This window comes from Carex rostrata, chromosome 17, assembly GCF_964058835.1.
Source record: "Carex rostrata chromosome 17, lpCarRost1.2, whole genome shotgun sequence".
Classification (NCBI taxonomy): Eukaryota; Viridiplantae; Streptophyta; class Magnoliopsida; order Poales; family Cyperaceae; genus Carex; species Carex rostrata.
The window spans coordinates 4,783,325-4,803,826 of NC_135934.1; the positions used below are offsets into that span (position 1 = coordinate 4,783,325).

Sequence of the window (20,502 nt, forward strand, 5' to 3'; positions counted from 1 at the left end):
TTTGTTGATTCAAATCGGATGTAGCAACATGAGGGTTTATGCAATAAATCAAATATTTTAAAATTGTGTTCAAATGAACAAATGTTCTCCGTCTTTTCCCTTATTAGAAGTTGCTAATATTGTTTTAGGGATACACAATTGATACATTCACAATTATCTTGTGCATAGTAAATTAACAAAATGAACTTATATTTCATGTGTTCGCTACATTCTCAGCATGTTTTTCTACGTTACAATGTCAATTAGTTAACAAAAATGTATATGCTAATGAGAAAATAGAGAACGCAAGGAATGACATCTGAATTTTTTTTTTTTTGGGTGTCAAACCATCCTTCATCTTGGTTTTGAACCTGAGACGTACATGGAGAGCTGATTCTCTCAACGAAATAATTGTAAGGATGAGTGTGGTCAGGAGTATCACTTAACAGGAGCTTCCGTCCAATATATAAGGCTCATTAGTCTACTTTGAATTCCAGCTAAATTACAAACTAAAGTAATCACACAAAAATTAGATGAAATACAGATGCCTATCAGAAAAAAGAGGGAAAGAAACTACACCAATGCTAATTTCCCCACTCAAAACAAATTGCCTCAGCTAAGACAACAATTTAAGCCAGATTAAAGCTAATCTAATAAATCAAATCAATCAATGACATAATTAGGGGCCACGGCTAAGATCCTCTCGTTTGTAGAAACTCTGGGCACACCACTGGCCTCTCCAGTTGTGGCAGCTGCTGAGCTAGCACCATCATCGATGACAATCAGATGTCCCTCTCTTTGTATCAACCTCTGCACTTAGACCCATTTAATTACAAAACAGATAACGGTTCCTCATAGAACTGATGTGACTTACCTCAAAACTGGAATACATAGAATGCAATTCTTGTGGTACAATTTCATACCTCTACTATGGCTTTTAGGCGCTTGGCTTCTTCTTTTACCTCCTCGGTGGATTGGTATTTCCCTTGCTTATTTTGCTCGTCTATGTACCATGTCAGTAGATCCTTTTGTTTCATCCCAGCCAATCCACTACCTATTTGCGTTGTTTGATACATTTAGTGAACATTAGATGAGATAATAGAATGCTTAACAATACAATAACAAAAGCTTTGATAATACCATCTTGCATGACCTCCTCTTCGTGCTGCCTTAGGCGCATGACAAGAGCATGAGTGATCTTCTGGAATTCTTCTTCTGTTATTACCAACTTTTTCTTTTGCGGGGCTTCACTCCCTTGCTCTTGATCTTCACCTGCAATTTCAAGCACCAATATATTGGCTACAGAAAACATGGTAGTAACCCCCAACCCACCAAAAGACAAAAAAACAAAAACTCTCGCACAAAACAAAAAGGTAGCAACCAGGTGCATGACAGTATAACCGACCAACAATAGTATGTCAGAAAACATATGCTACACCAAAGAGGGTTTACTTGGGGTTGCTTGGTGGACTAGTTTAAACAGAGAAAATGATTCCTCATATAAAACAAAAAACTTTATAAACCTTGATTTTCTGGTGGGGGGCCCGCATCATCATTTTCAGGCTGAACCATGTCTTCATTGCGCGGCTCAGCAAAGTCATCTTCGTCTTGGAAGTCAGAAAGATCAACTTCACTTGATTCAACACTGCATATGATCCAGTGGTGTTATCAGATCATAACTTAGGAGATAAACCTAGCACTGCACAGCTTTGAACAGCAACCTACGATATAAAGAAATATATATTTAAGGATTGAGATGAGAAGTAAAGAATATGTTACCGTATAATGGAGGTCTTTAGCAAATCTACTGCCATCCTCACATGGGCTGGAAGAATCTGATAGGTAATCACCAAGGAAAAAATTAATCGGATAAACTTTATCAAATATTTTAGGTAAAACATTGAACAACAAAAATACTTACGACTTTGTCCAGATGACACCGTGCAATTGCCTCAGAGAGACGAATCAAAGCCTCCAATTGCCTAACTGTCATCCTATAGGCAACTTTTGTGCCAGGATTTGAATCTCCTCTTCTAAGCACCACATATTTTTCAACCAACAAGTTTCTAGCTTCCTCGCTTAGCTGGTAGCATAATCCAAAATCAATGATTAAACAAGAAAATATCAAAATAAGCCCCAAATTCATATTTTACCCAATCATGGATGACTATTATTATTGTACAAAGGTTGCATAATTTAAAACTAATAATTAAGCAAGAAAATATGAAATAGGCCCTAAATTTTGCATTTTGCTCAAAATCATGCTATGATTGTTATTACTGTACAAATGATCTGGAATATTGATGCATTAAATATTAGGACCCAGATAGAAGACCAAAAGTACATAAAACCACTTTAGTCCAAATTTTTGTATCTTCAGCCTGTCACGGGGGACAGAGGGGAAAAATGATAAACAGTTAGCAAATACCGTTGGATTGATGGTCTTTCCATAGGTAATGTATCGCTTTATTTCTGCTGTTGTAAATGCCGGTGAGAGTGCCTCTTCTCGCTTCTGATGAACTCTGACAATGTGGTGTGCAATGTTGTAGTCATTTATCTCATCAGGTTCATCGATCATGATGTAGACAAGGTCAAACCTCGAGAGAATTGCAGGAGGCAGCGCCACATTGTACTGCAATGGGATGAGGAAAAGGAAATATATTATGGTAATTGTCTTGCATGTAACTGTAGTATAATGCAGAATATGCAAACAACATTGAAAATATCTTACTTGCAACAAATACCCAACATTGGCATCTAAACATCCTTCCAATATATTTGCATCCAGTAAAACAATTGTGTAGAGAGACAAATTTACCACAACCTCTAACAAGCACTTGGACTTTTTCAAGCCCAAATTGAATCAACACCAAGTTAAGAAAATCGAGCTGCTAGGTTCTAATTTGTACAAATTAATGAAATGACGACATAGAAATTACTTGTTTATAGTCTTCTAACCTTAATTTATCGGTAGAATTTACTATACAAACTAAGGAACATTGGTGACATTTGAGGGTAAAGTAATTTGGTCTGCTCTATGAAGCTTCAAGTGAAATTAATTAGAACTATTACTAAAATCAGGAAATGCTTACTTTAAGAGGCTTTGACCGGTCATAACGCCCTCCAGTTGGATTTGCCGCTGCCAAAATTGAGGTGCGCGCATTTAATGTGGCTTGTATGCCAGCTTTTGTAATACTGATTGTTTGCTGTTCCATTGCTTCATGTATGGCAACCTTTAGAATTGCAACCATGAATTAGGTTAGCGCAGATGCCACTTGAGGGTCAGCATCAAGAGAATCGAGATTATATATATGATATTTTTCTTGATACCTGGTCTCTTATATCCATCTTGTCAAACTCATCTATACAACAAATACCATTGTCAGCAAGCATAAGTGCACCAGCCTACAAGAATCAAGTTTAACTGATCAACTATGACCAACAAGAAACTCAAAAGATAAATCCATTCCAAAATTCTTAAGTTAAAATTTGCACCTCAATGCAAAACTCCCCTGTCTCGGGCTCCTTTGCCACAGTCGCTGTTAGACCGGCAGCAGAGGAAGACTTGCCAGAAGTATAAACAGATCTGGGAACCAGATTCGCAGCATATCTATTCAACAGAATCAAATTCAAATAAGCATCAATTTCAAGGATCCTAAACTACTGAAAGAAATTACATATATATGGCCATTGGATGGAGAGGAGTTGTTACTTCAAAAATTGGGATTTTGCACAGCTAGGATCCCCAACAATGCAAACATTAATATCTCCCCTAAGGTTGATCCCTTCATGTGTGGTCTTGTGCACGCCACCTAGAAGCATGAGAAGGATGGCTCTTTTTGCATCTTTATGTCCAAAAACAGTCGGGCATATGCTCTCAACTAATTTATTGAAGAAGTCAGGGGTGTCTCTCATGGCCAAAACTTCGTTCTCTTCTTCATCCTGGTATAATTTAACAATCAAATTATAACTTCCTCTATAATCAAATTTAAGATTATCCTCTGGATAAAACAAAAGGGAAAGCAGGTAAACAGTTTGATGCTGAGCAAAAGTAAAAAAAGTTACTTAATTTTGTTTAATGGAACATTCAATTCACCCACTTACTTAAAATGACAAAAATTATTACGAAAATAATAAAACTAAGGTTGTTTTTGGATGGGTGAGGAATAACACTAACCCAGGAATAGCGATAACCCGAAACTCCCTATGCTCTCTCTCTCTCTCTCTCGGGTTAGCAGCTATTCCTAACTCTTGGGATAGCTGCTAACCTCGCTAACCCCAGGTTCATCCAAACGCCCTTCAATCTTGTCAGAATTGTCAAATAAAGCAATTTAAAGCTTGCAGTTATCCACTGAGGCTGAATTGTAAATATTGCCTCTTTTGTGTGCAGTTATATATTATTATAGCAGTTTCTCAAACTTACAGTGAATTTTGGTCTCCCACTGTCATCTTCATCCATGTCTCTACCTCTGATGTCACCATCTGATCTGTCGTCAGCAACCTGCCATGAAAATGTTAGAAAATGTATTCTGAAAATATTCAGAATGAAGATATGACCAAAGAACAAAATCATTACACTGACTGAATATGCCATTATACATTTATACGTTACATCTTATATGAGCATTCTGGTAACGTCTCAGTTCACTATTGTACAGATCACAATGAAATGTTAACTACATGCAAAACTACCTGAACAGAGTTGGCAACAAAGGCGAGGCGATAGGAGAGATCTCTGACCCCAAGAGTTTTGAGGCCTCTGACACCTTCTTGACCTCCTGCTGCATTTTTCCTTTGTGGGCCCTCTCTCTTGCACTCAGCCCTCTCTCCTGGTGAGGTCAATGCCATGACATCTGGAACCGCTACCACCGACCCCGTGAATATTACCCTACACGATATTATCCAACAATCACACCTTCAGAATTAACAGTAAAAGCAAAAGAGGTGGAAGTGCGAGTGTGGTTAGAAAATTCTGTAGAGCATCTAACATTCCATTTTTTGGAAAAAAAAAAGCTTTATCAGATACGCTCAAAATTGGGAACATTCAATTGTGCATCTCTACCACGATTAACACTATATTAAAAATATGGCCTAGTTAAATGTAGTGATCCAGTGACAAAAATGAACCTGGACAATCAAAAATATGGCCTAGTTGTACTTACGTGTCGCCCGCTCTTGCTTTCTCCACAATGTCATGGCGCAAAATAATATCAAGCGAACGGGGAAGAGAACCCCCAGGAATCTCCTTGGAGGTCTCTTGAACATGAACCCGCTGCCAGTCAGTGAACTTGCTTTCCTGACGCAGAAGGGCCCACCTGCGTCGGTTTTGACACGTCGCATTCATGCATATCATAGGCTGCATTACAAACAGGATTCCAAGATCATTGCCAGATATATCAAGGAGCTTATATTCCCGAGTGAAAATCAGAAAAAGTACTCATCAAATACAGGTATAAGCAGATAACTGACTGCTATAGCAGTGGTACAAGTTTGAAGTTTGAACATTTCTAGCCTTATTCTACTGGCCTTGGTACTTACTATTTTTACAGTTGAGGGAAGCTATATATGTTGGGTAAAACCGTAAAAGTGATCTTAAATAGAGCAATAACTGGAACTATAGTCATTGTATCAGGAGACAGGTTCTCTCAGTTATGTATCTCAGGAATAGTAACGTCTTTGCAAGAAAAAAGAAAAGTTAAGAACATGGAAAGAAAGCATACTTCTGTGTACTTAAATTGCTGCTCAACATTCTTCACAGTTTGTGAACAGTCGAGGCACTTGAAAGTAGCTTCTAGAAGCTCGGGTCGTACTTCGCTGGTACGAGTCACCACTCCCATCACAGATGTCAACTTCCCTATATCAGCTGTTGTCAGCTCCCTCAATCTGACAACACAAGTAATTGCAAACCTTTCTTAGTTATAGACAAGGATTACCACTCTAGTACAGGAAAATGATAGAAAAAATGTAATAAGGGTAATAAGAAGCTTATTTAATTTTACTCAATAGATATAAATAACTTTTTCCATATTATATTTAATCAAAAAAATAAAGAAGTGTTACTTCTTCAGCAATGGGAAGTTGTAGAAAGCAACATTGACCTCCTTATTAGGGCTGTCGTCTGAGAAGATAGGTCGGTTTTCACCCGATTTGAGACCAAGTATGAATCTATTGCAAGCTTTGCGCAGGTATGGTTCAAACCTGATTGAAGAAAAATAAAAATAAAACAGTTGTTGAGATTGAAAAAAATTTAAAAATGATTTGGTTTTAACTGCCTGTATCTCCAATTGTATAATATCTACCACATGCGTGAGCGTGAATCTTATAAAATTACTATTTTTCCACAATAATTAGCATTATCTCAGTGATTGTTTCAGGCAACAGAACTTTCAAAGTCAAGACTTCACATTACAGGTGCGTAAGTAAAAATCTCTCCATCAGTTGATACATATATCAGGTGGATTCATGAGTTACCAGATAACAAAACATAGGATATAACAGAACATAGAAATAAACAAGACATACCTGAGATATTCTTCAGCAATCGCCTTCTGGAGCACATCTTGGAATTCCATCACGTGCGAAAAGTCAATAAACATGGTATTTGACTCAGTGTTCCGCATCCTCTCAACCTCTGCCTCGTAATGAGGATCAGATGCATTTGGATCGAGCCTAAATCTAGATCAAAACTCAAAGGAAAAGAAGAATCAGCTAAGAATGTTTCACACAAAATGCATCAGATCTAACCAAAAACATATAAGAACCTCAAATTAGAGAAAGAGCGAACCTTTTGAGAAACTCTAGGAAGATGCCTTCCACCCTCGTAGCTTTCTCGTCAGTGTAGAAATCGCCCGCGGCATCCATTTCTTAATCTCTCTCTATCTCTTCTCTTCTTTTATTTGAAAGCTTGGCAGTGGCCGTCCTTTCTCTCTCTCGTTCTCTATCTCTTTTCTCTCTCTGTGGCGACTTGATCTGAGATTCTGAGGTAGAGAGAATTTTGGCGGGAGAAGAAGCTAGGGTTTTAGCGCCAAAATGACTGTGGGTCTGTCGGTCCATATCCTCTGAGGTAACAGAATATTTCTGTTTCGATCCGGACTGTCCGATCAAAATCCGGCCCAATCTGATCCGATGTGGAAGTGGAATGCGTGGGGTCCTTCAATATTCGTGAGTGTTCTGATCGGATGGTCCAAATTCTAAACAGAAATATTCTGTTACCTTAGGTGATATGATTGCACGGGTCTATTCGACTGAGATGAATCTGATAGAGCAGAAAGCCTACTGAAGGCCCATTCAAGGCCCGTTATGATTAGGCCCAGAGTCCTTACTCTAAGAAAACAAAATTTGATATCCGTTACATGCCTCTACCGACGTGACACCCAGACGGCCAGACCTAGGGGTGTCAATGATACCTTTTTAGTCGTTTATCCGGTCCGTAACGTATTTGATAAGACAGATATGGATAAAAAAAAAAATTATTAGCTTATTGGATATGAATATGGGTATGAGAATGAGTAAGAGTTTTTTTTCGTTAGCTAAACGGATAAAGATACGGGTAAAACCTATTTCGTGCCCGTTATCCTATTAGGATAATTATATAAAATATAATATTATGATAATGTTTAAGCAATAATTAGTTAATACATTTGTTATTTAGTGTATTGTTTTTGTTGTAAGAAAAGTATTAAATATATTATTTTTATTTGTATATTTTTTTTAATTAAATAATTAAATTTATCGGAAGATATATTTTTATTTTTGAATTCTCTTGTTTTATAAAAAAATACAATTTAGTTGAAATTGATTGCATATTTATTTTTATTTTTTATTAGTAATATTATTGCATATGTACGAAATAAATGAGTTTTGATATTATAATTGTAAAATATAATAAAACTAATTATTATAATAGTATTATTCGTTATTCACTTGCTACATTTTTGTTATCCGATAATTTTAACGGATAAGGGTAGGGTAGAATAAGGTAAAATCTTAATGAGTAAGGGTAGGATGTGAATAAATTCATTCTTAGTTAGTATGGGTATGAAAATGCTTCCACGCTACCTGTATCGTATCCATTGACACCCCTACCAAGATCGGTTACCTAACATTTCGCATATTCTACTGTAGAGGTGAAAACGGATCGGATACAGATTGAATAGCGGTAAAATTATACATGTATCGTTTTTCATACATATCGGACTTTAGATATATACATACGGATATACGGATATGGATGGAATATCATATATCCGTAAATATATAAATAAATATTTTTATATGTATATTAAATTTTATAATATATATTTACTATTGAGATACGGATAATTAAAATTTAAAATTATATTATTCATATGAATATTAAGATATCAGCTATCTGAATTTAATTTTTGAATATGAATCTGAATTCGGATAATGTCTGACCTGTTTTCAATTCTATCCTATGGAACGGAAAGCGCTGTCGAGTCATTTTTCGAAGAGAGAAAAAAAAAACATTAATATTTGGCAGAAGTCAACATCACCTCAAGTTACACTTTAGCCATCGCATACTGCGGAGTCATTTCCTGGAAAGCAACTCATCAGCCTCATTGATGAGTTTAATTTTAAAACTTATTGACTAGCTGGATATTTATTATTTAAATAATTATACTAATTTTCTCATTCTCCTATTTATCTCCGCACTCTCTCTCTTCCTTAACTGTCATATATCCCCTCACTTATTTTACTAAAAATTTTCATTTATTCCCGCATTAAATTAGACTGTCATTTAATACCAATTCCCGCATTAATTATGCTTTCCTCTAATAACAATTCCCGCATTAATTATACTGTTATCTAATAACAATCCCCGTTAATAAATGTTTATTTGTTATTTCTGAGAAATATTTATTCATGTAACATAAAGTATTTATCATTGATATTTACTGTAAGTTGCAATTATGTTTGAGAAGTATTTATTTATGTAACATAAAGCATTTATCCATGTAACATAAAATATTTATCATTATACATGAGAGTATTTATCATTATATCTAAAAGTATTTATCATTGATGTTTTACTGTAAGTGAAATTATGTTTGAGAAGTATTTATCTATATAACATAAAATATTTATCTTTGTAACATAGAGTATTTATCATTATGTCTTAGAGTATTTATCATTGATGTTTTACTGAAAAATTACAATTATGTCTGAGAAGTTTTTATCTATGTAACATAAAGTATTTATCATTATGTATGAGAAATATTTATCATTGGGTGATGTGATTGTTTATTTAATGGTCCCCAGTTGTGAGGGACAATTAAAAAAAAAGAAAATTTTGTGCGAGGATAACTGATAAGTATTTATGAGGGGATTGTTTATTTAATGGTCCCCAGTTGTGCAGGGACAATTAAAAAAAAAGGAAATTTTGTGCGGGGACAATTAATGGATTGATTTATTTAGTTATAAATAGAGATCATTGCATAGGGATTAATACTTTGCAAATCCACGATAAATACTTTGATGCTTCAAGTTAAACACTAACAGTTTCTGCGGAGTATTAATGATTTGAGCGGTCCCCCCATGACTTTTTTGGCAGTTTGTGCGAGGTTTTTTGCAGGAATAGACCTGCGGGGATTGTTATCATGATCCTTATTATTTAAACTTTTTTTTCCAAAATATAATAGAAAATCAAGCAGTTAAAAATTAAAAGTTTATAAATTGGTTTAATGTATCTTTTATTATTTTTTTACCATCTAACTTCATACTAAATTTAAATTAAATATAAACGAATTTAATATATCAGCACATAATTCACGAGTAAAACGATTTATTATTGAATTAGCCGTTTGAAGTTGATCTAATAAATTAAGTTACGCTTATCAATTATCTTAATAAATTTAAGTTGATACTAACATCATTCTTAAAATAAAAATAAAAAAGGAGAGTGGGTAGTTGGCCGACCTTTCTGGGAAATTACTATGGCATTTCGTCTCCAGATTAATAAAGAGGAGGTACTATACTACTTCGTGCAACGGTCCCTCACCTGCATCAATCTTTCCTCTGCACTTCCGTTTGGAGACTTGTTAATTCAGACTAGTTGAAAAATTACGACACAAATATAATTCAAAACAAATATAATTCAAAAGTTATTTTTTATGGATCTCATTTGAAAGAGAAAATCAGATAAAAATTGTTTATATTTTTAGATTTGCAAAATTCATCACGGATCGTCAAAAAAATAGATGAGAATGATTAGAGAAAATTTAAAAAAAAAAGTGGATGAAAGAAATCTTTCTGTTTTTTGCTTGAAAACAAAAATAGTTAAGACTTAGGAGTTAAAACTATATATATTTATAATTTTAATGCTTACATACATAAGTTTAAATACTTGCGAGTAGCATTGTAAAATGTTATAAACAAAGCTTTAAATGTTTGAATATTAGCACTGGAAATGAAATTTAGATAACATTGAAATTTTTTTTTTGTTAAACTACTTGACGGACACTCTCGGACTCTCGGGGATTTTGTTTGAGATACAATTATGATGCTCCTTAATAATATTTTACTTTATAAATCATGTATAAGTACAAAATAACTGAAAAATAAAATAAAATGTCAATTAACCCACCGCTCTGCACAGTATTATGCATAGCGCATATTGATATGTACTATATATTTATATCTCTATTTAATATATATCTCTATTTTTTAAGATTAAATAGTCAAATCAAACTGTCCTAAATATGAAAATATATTTAGAAGCCAAATTTTATATTTTTTATAATTTATTCACTATATTTATAAATAGATAAAAAGTCACTACTTTCGAACGGTCCACATTATTTAGACCAAGTGATTTTCTACTAATTTAAAAAAATTAGTAAAAAAAATTCTAAAATCTTACATTCAAGTACATTTTCATATTGAACATTTCATATCATCATTTGAAATTCAAAAATGATGATATGAATCCATAGTATGAAATTATGAATCGATGTGCACTATATGTAGCACCATAGCCTCAGTTCAAAAATACATTGATTAATGAAGGAAAAGAGTCACATTAACAAATTTTCATTAAACAGTCAGTTTAAATCTCAAATTCTCAATCAGAGATAAAGAATGCAGATTTTTTTTTAAAGATTTTTAACTACAAAAGAAAAGAAAAACTAACCTGAAGAGTAATGTCCCTGTTACAAGATGCATGAAACTAAGTCAACAGAATAAGAAGCTGCTTACAAATTAATTACAACCTATTCCCCATAAAGAACTATCTACCCACATATCTTGTCAAGGTACTGATCCATGACCTCCGAAACCGTTTCCAAGAAGAGTGCTTCGCTGCTTTCCGGCAAAACCACATTCTTTGCCTCTTTGATAATTTCTTCAATTTTGGATACCCTTTTCACTGTAGGTCTACACATTAAATTCCCTATGTCATATGCGGTTAGGCCCCTCTCAGCACCTTTCTTCAAGAGCATGGTGCTGATGCGGAAAACCCTAGCACACTCAACAGAGAGGTCCCACCCGTAAGACTTCAGCAGCTTTATATCTTGTTCGGCATCTAATGATTCTATGTACTTCAGGGTTTCGGTGCTGAATGCCTGCCGTGATTGGGGCCAATACAGCCACTCAAATGTGCAATCTTCGAACTGCAGTATAAACATCAGTTAGTTGCGTGAATTTAAAACAATTTCCTTTTATTTGCATAAAGGAGTAAAATTGTAGGTGCTAGAACATCCCTTTGGAGGTTTTCAATTATAAGTTTGGTTTCTAACGGTATTAACATAGTACCATGCTGAAATTATGTCCTAGATTATCCGTGACACGGACCGAAACTGTTAATTCCACGAAAAAAAAAATCCAGTTAGATGTACTTACACTTTCAGGCAAGCAGTAGCCATGGTCAATCGGAACTAACCCAAAACCTGCTTCGTCTCCTCCTTTCCTAACCAACAAAATATTACCCGAATGGCGATCTGCATTAGCGAGTCTCATATCCAAAACAGCTATCTTATGCACTTCCTCTACAGGAAACAAACCAGGCCCAATATCCTCACAACTTCCTGAGTTCTTCACAAACATTTGCAAAGACCCAATTTTTGACTTGCCACCGCTACTAAACCCCACATTGGCACATCGTACAAGAGTCGTGGGTGGCACCCCAGCAAACCCTAGCCCTAATTGGTCTCCAAAAGGGTGATCAAGTAAATAGGCCGCCACCTCTCTTAAAGCACCTTCACCTACACGTGTACCTTTCTTTAATCCCTCTCCGTCTTTGGATAAGGGAAGGCCTCGTGGATTGTTCTTGGCCATTGGTTCTTCATCCATCGGCTTAAAGATCGCAACATACTCATGACCTGAACTGTCTTTCATAAAATAAGCACCGCCCGTTCCTTCAGCCGACAAAACGGGTTCATTTCCATTTTCCAACCCATTATATGTAGCCTGAATCATGGCAGTAACCAGAGGTGATTTGATGTTTGGATCTACCAAAATAGGTTCAACCAAAGCAGGTTCAGATTCAACTTGTTCTGGTACCACAGCTGAGAGTTCAAAATCCCTCTCAACAGGCTTGGTCGATACCTTCACAGATTTACGTACCAATAGATGCATAACAGCCTCGGTTTTTGGGCAAACGTCAGTCACCAACTTGTCATCATCCAATTCTTCTCCATCAATGACAAGTCTATGATTTTCCACATCATTCAAACCCTCAAATTGACTCAATATTTGGTGCTTTATGTAACGAATGCTTCGATTTCTCTCCACTTGACATTGGAACTCCCTCCCAGAAAATGTCTTCACCGTAATTGCACGCAACTCGGAAACACGGATTACAAGATGCAGAAAGTCACCATCTGACACACCATACTCACTGACGAGACAGTTTTTACGTGCCAATTCACGGCCATCAAAGATTAATTTCTGGTTTTTCACAAAGAGGCCATTGTATTTCTGGATGCGGAGCTTAATAGATGCAATTGAATCGGATTCAAGGACCCGCAGAGGGATAATGCGTACACCAGGTACAGTGAGGAAAATCAAGATGGATTCGGGACAGTTTGACCCGTAACAACCAGACCCAATGGTGGATCTGCTTGGGTCCATTGGCATGGGACTCAGAGTTAAACCTGAAGATGACATTTTTAGATTTTGAAATGGGAAGCAATTTCTCAAAGATTTTCCTTTTCTTTGGGAAAGCCCCAGGAAAAGGGGAAACTAAAATTTGAAGCTTTTCTACTAAATTGCTGAAGCCATCTTGAAGAAAATGTGATTCTCCTTCAAATTAATAGGAGAACCAAGACCTGAAAATAGAAAATCTTTAAGTTAATATTTAGTTTTTGCTATCTAAAGATCAAAGGCACAAAGCAATTGTCGCTGCAACATTAAATATCAGTCAATTAGGCAAGATGAGAGAATATCTTTTTTTCAAAAATGGCGCAATTAATAGATATATGATCAGAAATCAATCGAAGCAAGAATTTCAGTAAAGAAATTAGTAGATGAATAATAAAAAATCCATAACCCCAGTAATACTTCTTCAAATATTCTTAATCGAAATTTCCATCTAAAATTAAACGTAAGCTTCAAGAAAACCAGTTGCCTAAATTTGATTGCTTACATAGAATTGAACAATTAAGGAAAAAAAACAAAAACAAAAGGATCTCACCTTCAAGAGGTAACCTCGGAAAATAAACAAAGGCTGGAATGAGGGATTAGAATTCTTCTTCGATCGAATTTCTCATTTGCTTCTTCTGTTTAGAAGTCTAGAACTTTCTACCATTTCAGAAGGGGATTAATGGACTAGATCTGTTAATTTTATAAGCGTACCATAGTCCAATTGGGGATTTTGGGTTTAACGGCGTTTCCTACAAAAGTCCAATTCCCAACCAATTGAATTGGTGAATGACTAAAATGCCCTTTATCAGTAATTGCTAATAAATAGGACCGAGTAAATTTCGTGTTTTTTTTTTTATTAAACTGTATTTGAGATAAGATTTGATTTGTTAATAATGACAGTTGTATTGAATAAATTAAATTTTTAATGGAAAACCTTTACGCAATTTTAGGATTTTGTTATTTTTTTCCGATGAAAAACACAAACTAATGGTGCAAACAGATTAAAAGGTGTTTTTGACCTTTAAAAATACGAACAATAGACATTTTTTTTTAATTTCATGGGTTTGTATTTGCTTACATGTGAAAATACTAGTATATTATTAAAGGTGAAGATTTTATATTGATATAAATTATGCTAATAATTTATTGACGAGGACACCCATAACAAATAATTAGATAGTTACTGAAAATAAAATAAAATTGTAGATGTTCATCTATAATCTAGATAAATTGCATATGCATATTGTAAAATGGTCATCCATTACTTCATTTGAAAAATTAACAAGTTAGCTTTATAGGCATTTGATTGAAGACCAAACGATTCAAATTTGATTCCGATCAATTATTCTAGTAGTTGTGACAATCATCACCGATTTTTTGAAATTGTATTATTTAAGCATAACAAGATGACTAATTTTTTCGTTAAATTTTAATTTAAAATTTGCATTTTTAGATTTAATATACATGACTACGATGATTAAGCTAAGATATAAGCTTAAATATTTGATGTAGTGCCATAACTCAAATAAGCAATTTAGGCAACAGAGAATAAAATTTAATATTTTGCATGCATTACAATAATTGCTACAAGCTTTAAAATAACCATGTATATGACGGTCAATATTTCATACATGTCACATTTGACATTTTATCTGTAAATTATATTTGTTATTAGTGTGAAATATTTCTTTTCTTATGGAGTACATAATGAATCATATATTAAAATAAATAAAGATACAAATTTAATATTAAATCAAGACACATACAGATACGAATATAACTAAAATATCAATATAAAATCTGCTTAAATGTCAGACAATGCGTGGCAAAATCTGCAAATGGAAAACCACTTCGAAGGACATTTTTGGAATTTCCAATGTCTTGAGGAGCAAACCAACAGGTACTGACGTGTCATGATAGAGAGAGAAGAGCCGATAGAGACGAGGACATCGATGACGTGTCCCGTTAATTAATTAACGCCGTTATCTTTATCAGGTGCGCAGGTTCTCGGAATTTACTCTTCAAAGTCTTGGTATCATCGCAATTCCTGCTTTCCAGAGAGCTGGGCCCCGCGGGTTTTACTCTTTTACGGTTTTACCCCTGGCTATACGCTCTCTCTCGTTTTGACCGTTTCATTATTTGAAACTCTTTTTTTTTAATCCTAGGCTTATTTCGCTCTATTTTGAACAGGATAATGACCGTTCTACAAGAAACAATCAAAACAAAAGCGCACGCGTTTTCTCATCGAAGGGATTCAATGAGGCAGACGAAAAATGCTAGTTTTTGAAGCGAGTCGGTAGACTCATCTCAGAAATAAAGAAACTATTACTCACTACACATTGAATTTCTTGGCATTCATAAAGAATCAGATTACATTGGCCGCCCTACTCTCTGAATTCGCATCCTCTGAGATATCTCATATTTTGCTTGACTTTATGGAAAATCTTAACCGTTGCAATACGTTCTGCGCGAATCTCAAAGCTCAAATAATACTGCCCCCACGTCATCCCCCGAATAGGCACCGGACACGTCGGTCACGTAAAATATGAGATATCTCAGAGAATACGCACTCCGCTCCTCTGGGGCCTGGGCCAGCAGAAATTGGGGAAAAGGGGAGGAACCAAAACCAACCACAGTTCGGTTTTTATTTTAGTACAAGAGAATTGTTTTTATTAAAATAATTAGCCGACCAAATGCTACACGTAAGAAAGCTCCGTTCGGTTTAGAATTTTTGGATTTTATAACTGATGCTTTGATTCGATATGACTAGGGTAAGGATCCGATGCTACGAGTCATCTTTTTTTTTTTTTCCATTTAATTAAGCCTCTTTCTAGAAAATTTCAAGTACTAAAAAATAAACATGACATTAAACTATATTGTACGGCACGTATCTGTAACATATTTGAAAGATTTGTTTAATGAACCATAAATGAGAAATTTTTATTTTACTAACATTTCAATGAAAAGGACTGGTAGTGGTATGATCATGTGATGCTGGGGCCTCAAATGATTTGAAAACTAAAGAGCAGCTCAACAGAGCCACTTAATAATTTAATTAGCTTGTAAAAGGTTTGGCACCGCCATGAAATCTTGGGTCATTTTTCATCCTCTGCAATCGTACTGAATGGATCTAGACCGTGCGTTTGAGATCATTCTAGATCAAAAAGTTATCCAAGCTTTTATTATAATACCGTCGTAATCAAACTAATTTGAACAGCAGTTGGGATTTCTGATTGTAAGTTTGTTTCCAAGTCATGCGTCGACCGTCTAAATCATAACTTAGTCAAAGTGGAAAGACAGGAACAGACACTTTGGAAATACTTATGCAATCACTCATTGACTCTTCACCGTGTTATAGTGTAGAGTTTAATTGGATGTTAAGATCAACGAAGGTGAGAGTTGCGCTTTCCATCATCATTTTTTCCAATTGATGTTTTCAGATGAGTGTTGTTTGTTAGTGAGCAAAGTTGGATGTAATTTATTTACTTGGAACATCTCCGTCCTCTACTGAGTTTTTTCTAAAAAAAAAAAAATCATCGAAGGTAACTCAATTCCTGAATTGGTTTTTATCAGGAGAATTAAAAAAAAAAATGTAACAAGCCGAAAAGAGAGAGAACCAGAATACAGAAAAATGCTCCCTTCCCGAACTGAGAACCAACCAGCATTGGACTAATATTTCATTGATTACACGTGACCTCTAACATATATATATGCACAAAATCCCACAGGTACCCCAGCAACAGACCGAAAGATGCACACTTAAATCTTGGAAAATCACAGAAGCCTTAAACTCACAGCAGCACATAAACAACATACAACCATGAAAACAATAACTCATTACGAAACCTCCCCCCCCCCCCCCCCCCCCCCCGACAACATACACACACACCCTTCATTTCAACTGCACAGATTAGGGATGCAAACGCCGCCATCAGGGTTGGGCTGCTCCTTCCAGATCCGACCCGTGACCCGCAGCTTAAGCTCCTTGCGGTCACCACCAGAGAAGAAGAGGGCCATGTTGCGCTGGATTATGAGGCCGTCATGGCTATCCCGTACCTTGCGATGGCTGTCGCGTATGCTGCGGGGAGTGCCCTCCCAGACCATCTTGCGGCCATTTGCACCAACCTCCAGACTATAGCTGTAGTTGCGTGCCTCATTCTCGTCTCCCATGAAACGCAGGAATGCCATGTATACTGGTGCGTTGCCCAGCTGGAAGGCCTCAAAGTGAAGGCAGAAATATTGACCGAAGCAGTGAAATACCTAGAGAGAGAGAGAGATTAGCTTTTTGTGTAAGCTCTTTTTTTTTTTTTTTTTGCCTTTTCAAGTCTGGTAATTCGCATTTGGTAGGATGTACCTTCCAATAAAATTATGTACATAAAACACTGGGCAGTGGTAAGCTAGTATGACTACAAATGTCTGCTTATGAATTTGCTGAAAGTAAGAATGTCATGACCACAGTGTATCTTTTTTTTTTTTAACGCAATTTAGATGGTTGAAGAACTAAATGCCACGGCAAAGCCTGGGAAAAGTACTCACTAACCAGAATCATATTGTGGTCGTGAGCATGGAAACCCAAAAAGTTTAGCCCTCATGCCAATGTTATAGAAGATGGGAATTCGTCTTTTTAACAAAAATATAGTGAAAAATGAGGAAATGAGGGAAAGTTTGGAATGTAGGCACATTTGAAAAACCAGGATAAACAGGAGTCTACGGATGATTAATTTGTAGTTTTAACAGAGATTGTCACAATAGTTTCAAAGTTCCATCAGTGCACAGATGAAAATACTCTTTAAGTTCATTGTGAAAAGACATGACCAGGAAGAGAATAAATAAAAAATAAAAAACTCACCGTCAACATCCAAGTGGCGTTCTCCACCTCCCTCGGGTTTGACTTGACATATCTATGATTAAATGTACACCCACTATGCATATCCACCTTATGGTCATCCCTCAGATGCGCAACAAGGAAAGGGATGTCGCCAATAATGGAGCACTCAGATCCGGCATAGGGGCAGTTGTACGGACGGAAGTTGCACTGGGACTCATGCTTCAGCTTGCTGTAGTAGGGGAATATCTCGGGGCAGCCCAGTGTGTAGTACTTGCATGGAAGCTCCAGGGATTCAGCGACTTTCTCCAACGCCAAACAGCGAATGTCACCAAGCTCCTGTCGGCAGGTAGGGCACCGATTGTGCACCCGGGACTTGCATGTCGAACAGAGAGTGTGGCCATTTTGGCACTGTGAATTGATGAATGCATTGAATTGTCAGTGACTGAGCATATGGCTGAGATAGCTTTCAATTTTTTATGGGAATTCAAACCCAGAGGATTCCACATATCAGTTCTCAGAATGACTTTACCATAGAAATACTCTTTCTCAAAAGAGCCCTCAAAGATCCCAACTGGTGTTAATTAATTGGGTGTTGTAGCAAGCTATATTCTGACAAATATAAGGTGCAGAAGCATTATCAAAGAAAGCTGCCAAAACACAGCCTCGTTAATCAAAATACAGTCACAGCTTAAATAAGGAATGATTTGTAGCTTATAAAGGTATAAATTGTTCTGAAATGTGATACATGGAAGAATGCAAATTTGTAACTATACTAGTAAAATGCACAGTGAAAGACCCCTTAAAAGGTAATCAATTAGGAAGTGTAGTCACATAACAAGAATCTAAGAATGAATTACTAAACATCAGCTGCTGAAAGTTGAACAAAATGTGAGCTATACTTATCAGTTCAAATAAACCTAATTTAGTTTTGTTGATAAGAGAACATGAAACAGACAAATGACCAAATCTAATAATCACATTATAAGTCATTGCTCATTGCATCCTCAATTCATGATTCCTGCATTTAATCTCTCTTCTGTGTATCACCATACTGGGACTTTCTTAGATGCAGGGTTTGAGCTTTCTTGAATCAAACACAATATCCCATGAAATTACAACTACACTAACAGGAACGCCAAAGGGACCAACAAGGCAAAAAATAAATGGTCCAAAATCAAGGAAATACTCTAACCCCTTATTACAAGCCAATCACACGTATCCTTCCCTAATCCTTTCCCTGGAATGTGCTATTCAAATTCTTCCTCCAAACCAAACCTCCGTAACCTAAATAATTTCCAATGCCATGAATTAGAGAATCAAAGTGTAAACAAGATCGCAAACCTGATGAATCGGGGGGTACATGGAGTTGGTACAGACGGGGCACTCAAGCAATTCATGCACGCTGGTCGCTGGAGGCAACATCGGCCCTCCGGCGATTGCTCCAGCGCCGGTTCCATTCCCCCCTCCGCTTACTCCAACATTTCCAGCCACGACGCCGCCTGACTTGGGGTAGGGATGGCGTGGCAGGTGCGTCAAAGTCTCCTCCTCCTCTAACCCATCTGATGACGAGACGCACTCGATGCTGTCTAACATATCCATCTCTTTCTTTCTATCACGAAAGAGATCGATCGATCGATCGATCGATGGATCGATCAAAGAAGAGAGCGTAGAACAAAAGAGAAGGAAGTCGCTTTTCCCCTTTTCTTTTCGAATTTCTTTATTTTCTTATTTAGATTTCATTTTGTGTGGCCTTTGCTTGTGGCCGAGTATCCCGGCAATAGCGAACAGAAGGGTGGCCGATTGACTAAATCTTCTCCAGCTCTTTTAAACTGCAGATCTCCTTTTTCGTATTTACGGACTTTTACAAGACTGGAGCCTTACGGACTGGAGACAATACAATAAATAGTCGCACCAATTCTTCATGGTTTGTGGTCTACGACTTATCTTTACTCGTTTGAAATTTTTCAATGAATCTATGTTTGATTTCTCATTGGTCACTCCTTTTAAGTAACATATTTAAATTGAAACCCCTTCGCTTCCCATGGAAATCCAGCTTTAATACGAGCACAACCAGTTCAAATCATATATAAAAGACCTTAAGAATTCAAACGCCGTTGATTCTAATCCAAACACCCGAGAATTCAAATGTCCCCATCTGATATAATGCCCCAACTAAAACCCAACTTAATTCAAATCCAAACAGAGTGTTAGGTTCAATTAGCTCTAATGCCCTAGGATTACCATTGAGATCTATGTGCAAGGAAATTGATACAGACATGTACGAATTTTAATACGGAGTACACAAATCTTGATGCAATCGGATAGTCACTAGACCCATTGAATCAAAGTAGGCTCGATGGCCATCGGACCTACCCCGAAGACCACAGGTATATGTATCATGTGGATACAAATTTGATTATCCTTACTTGATTGAAGTGATAAAGTCTAGTGATAGTTTCCTCTGTACGCATATCATAGCTGAGAAGGCATTGAATCAAACCAGACTGGAAACTAAATTAACCAGTCCATGAAAGTCACATCTAAATAGAAAGAGAAGAAGAAAGATAAGCAAGAGAAATAAAACAGTTCAAAAC

At 36.1% G+C, this 20,502-nt stretch overlaps 3 protein-coding genes across 3 annotated transcripts; all 3 read right to left on the reverse strand.

Annotated features, from left to right (window-relative positions):
- Positions 1–417: 417 nt before the first annotated feature.
- Positions 418–6,946, reverse strand: MCM6 (minichromosome maintenance (MCM2/3/5) family protein). Its single transcript, XM_078318423.1, has 18 exons — positions 6,764–6,946; positions 6,502–6,654; positions 6,040–6,177; positions 5,700–5,862; positions 5,142–5,335; positions 4,672–4,867; positions 4,403–4,480; positions 3,692–3,921; positions 3,475–3,589; positions 3,310–3,384; positions 3,072–3,212; positions 2,408–2,611; positions 1,901–2,062; positions 1,759–1,814; positions 1,503–1,624; positions 1,120–1,251; positions 903–1,033; positions 418–789 (listed from the first exon to the last, which is right to left on the reverse strand). The coding sequence occupies exons 1-18, from the start codon at positions 6,838–6,840 to the stop codon at positions 643–645; spliced, it is 2,514 nt and encodes an 837-aa protein (XP_078174549.1). The 5' UTR covers positions 6,841–6,946; the 3' UTR covers positions 418–642.
- A 4,069-nt stretch (positions 6,947–11,015) lies between these two features.
- On the reverse strand, positions 11,016–13,792 carry LOC144568061 (phosphatidylinositol 4-kinase gamma 4-like). Its single transcript, XM_078318292.1, has 3 exons — positions 13,631–13,792; positions 11,839–13,265; positions 11,016–11,609 (listed from the first exon to the last, which is right to left on the reverse strand). The coding sequence occupies exons 2-3, from the start codon at positions 13,102–13,104 to the stop codon at positions 11,232–11,234; spliced, it is 1,644 nt and encodes a 547-aa protein (XP_078174418.1). The 5' UTR covers positions 13,105–13,265; positions 13,631–13,792; the 3' UTR covers positions 11,016–11,231.
- A 2,905-nt stretch (positions 13,793–16,697) lies between these two features.
- On the reverse strand, positions 16,698–19,710 carry LOC144568192 (E3 ubiquitin-protein ligase SINAT5-like). The gene is made up of 3 exons (XM_078318464.1): positions 19,250–19,710; positions 17,930–18,316; positions 16,698–17,340 (listed from the first exon to the last, which is right to left on the reverse strand). Exons 1-3 carry the CDS (start codon positions 19,505–19,507, stop codon positions 16,978–16,980), a joined length of 1,008 nt encoding a protein of 335 aa, XP_078174590.1. The 5' UTR covers positions 19,508–19,710; the 3' UTR covers positions 16,698–16,977.
- Between the last annotated feature and the right edge of the window lie 792 nt (positions 19,711–20,502).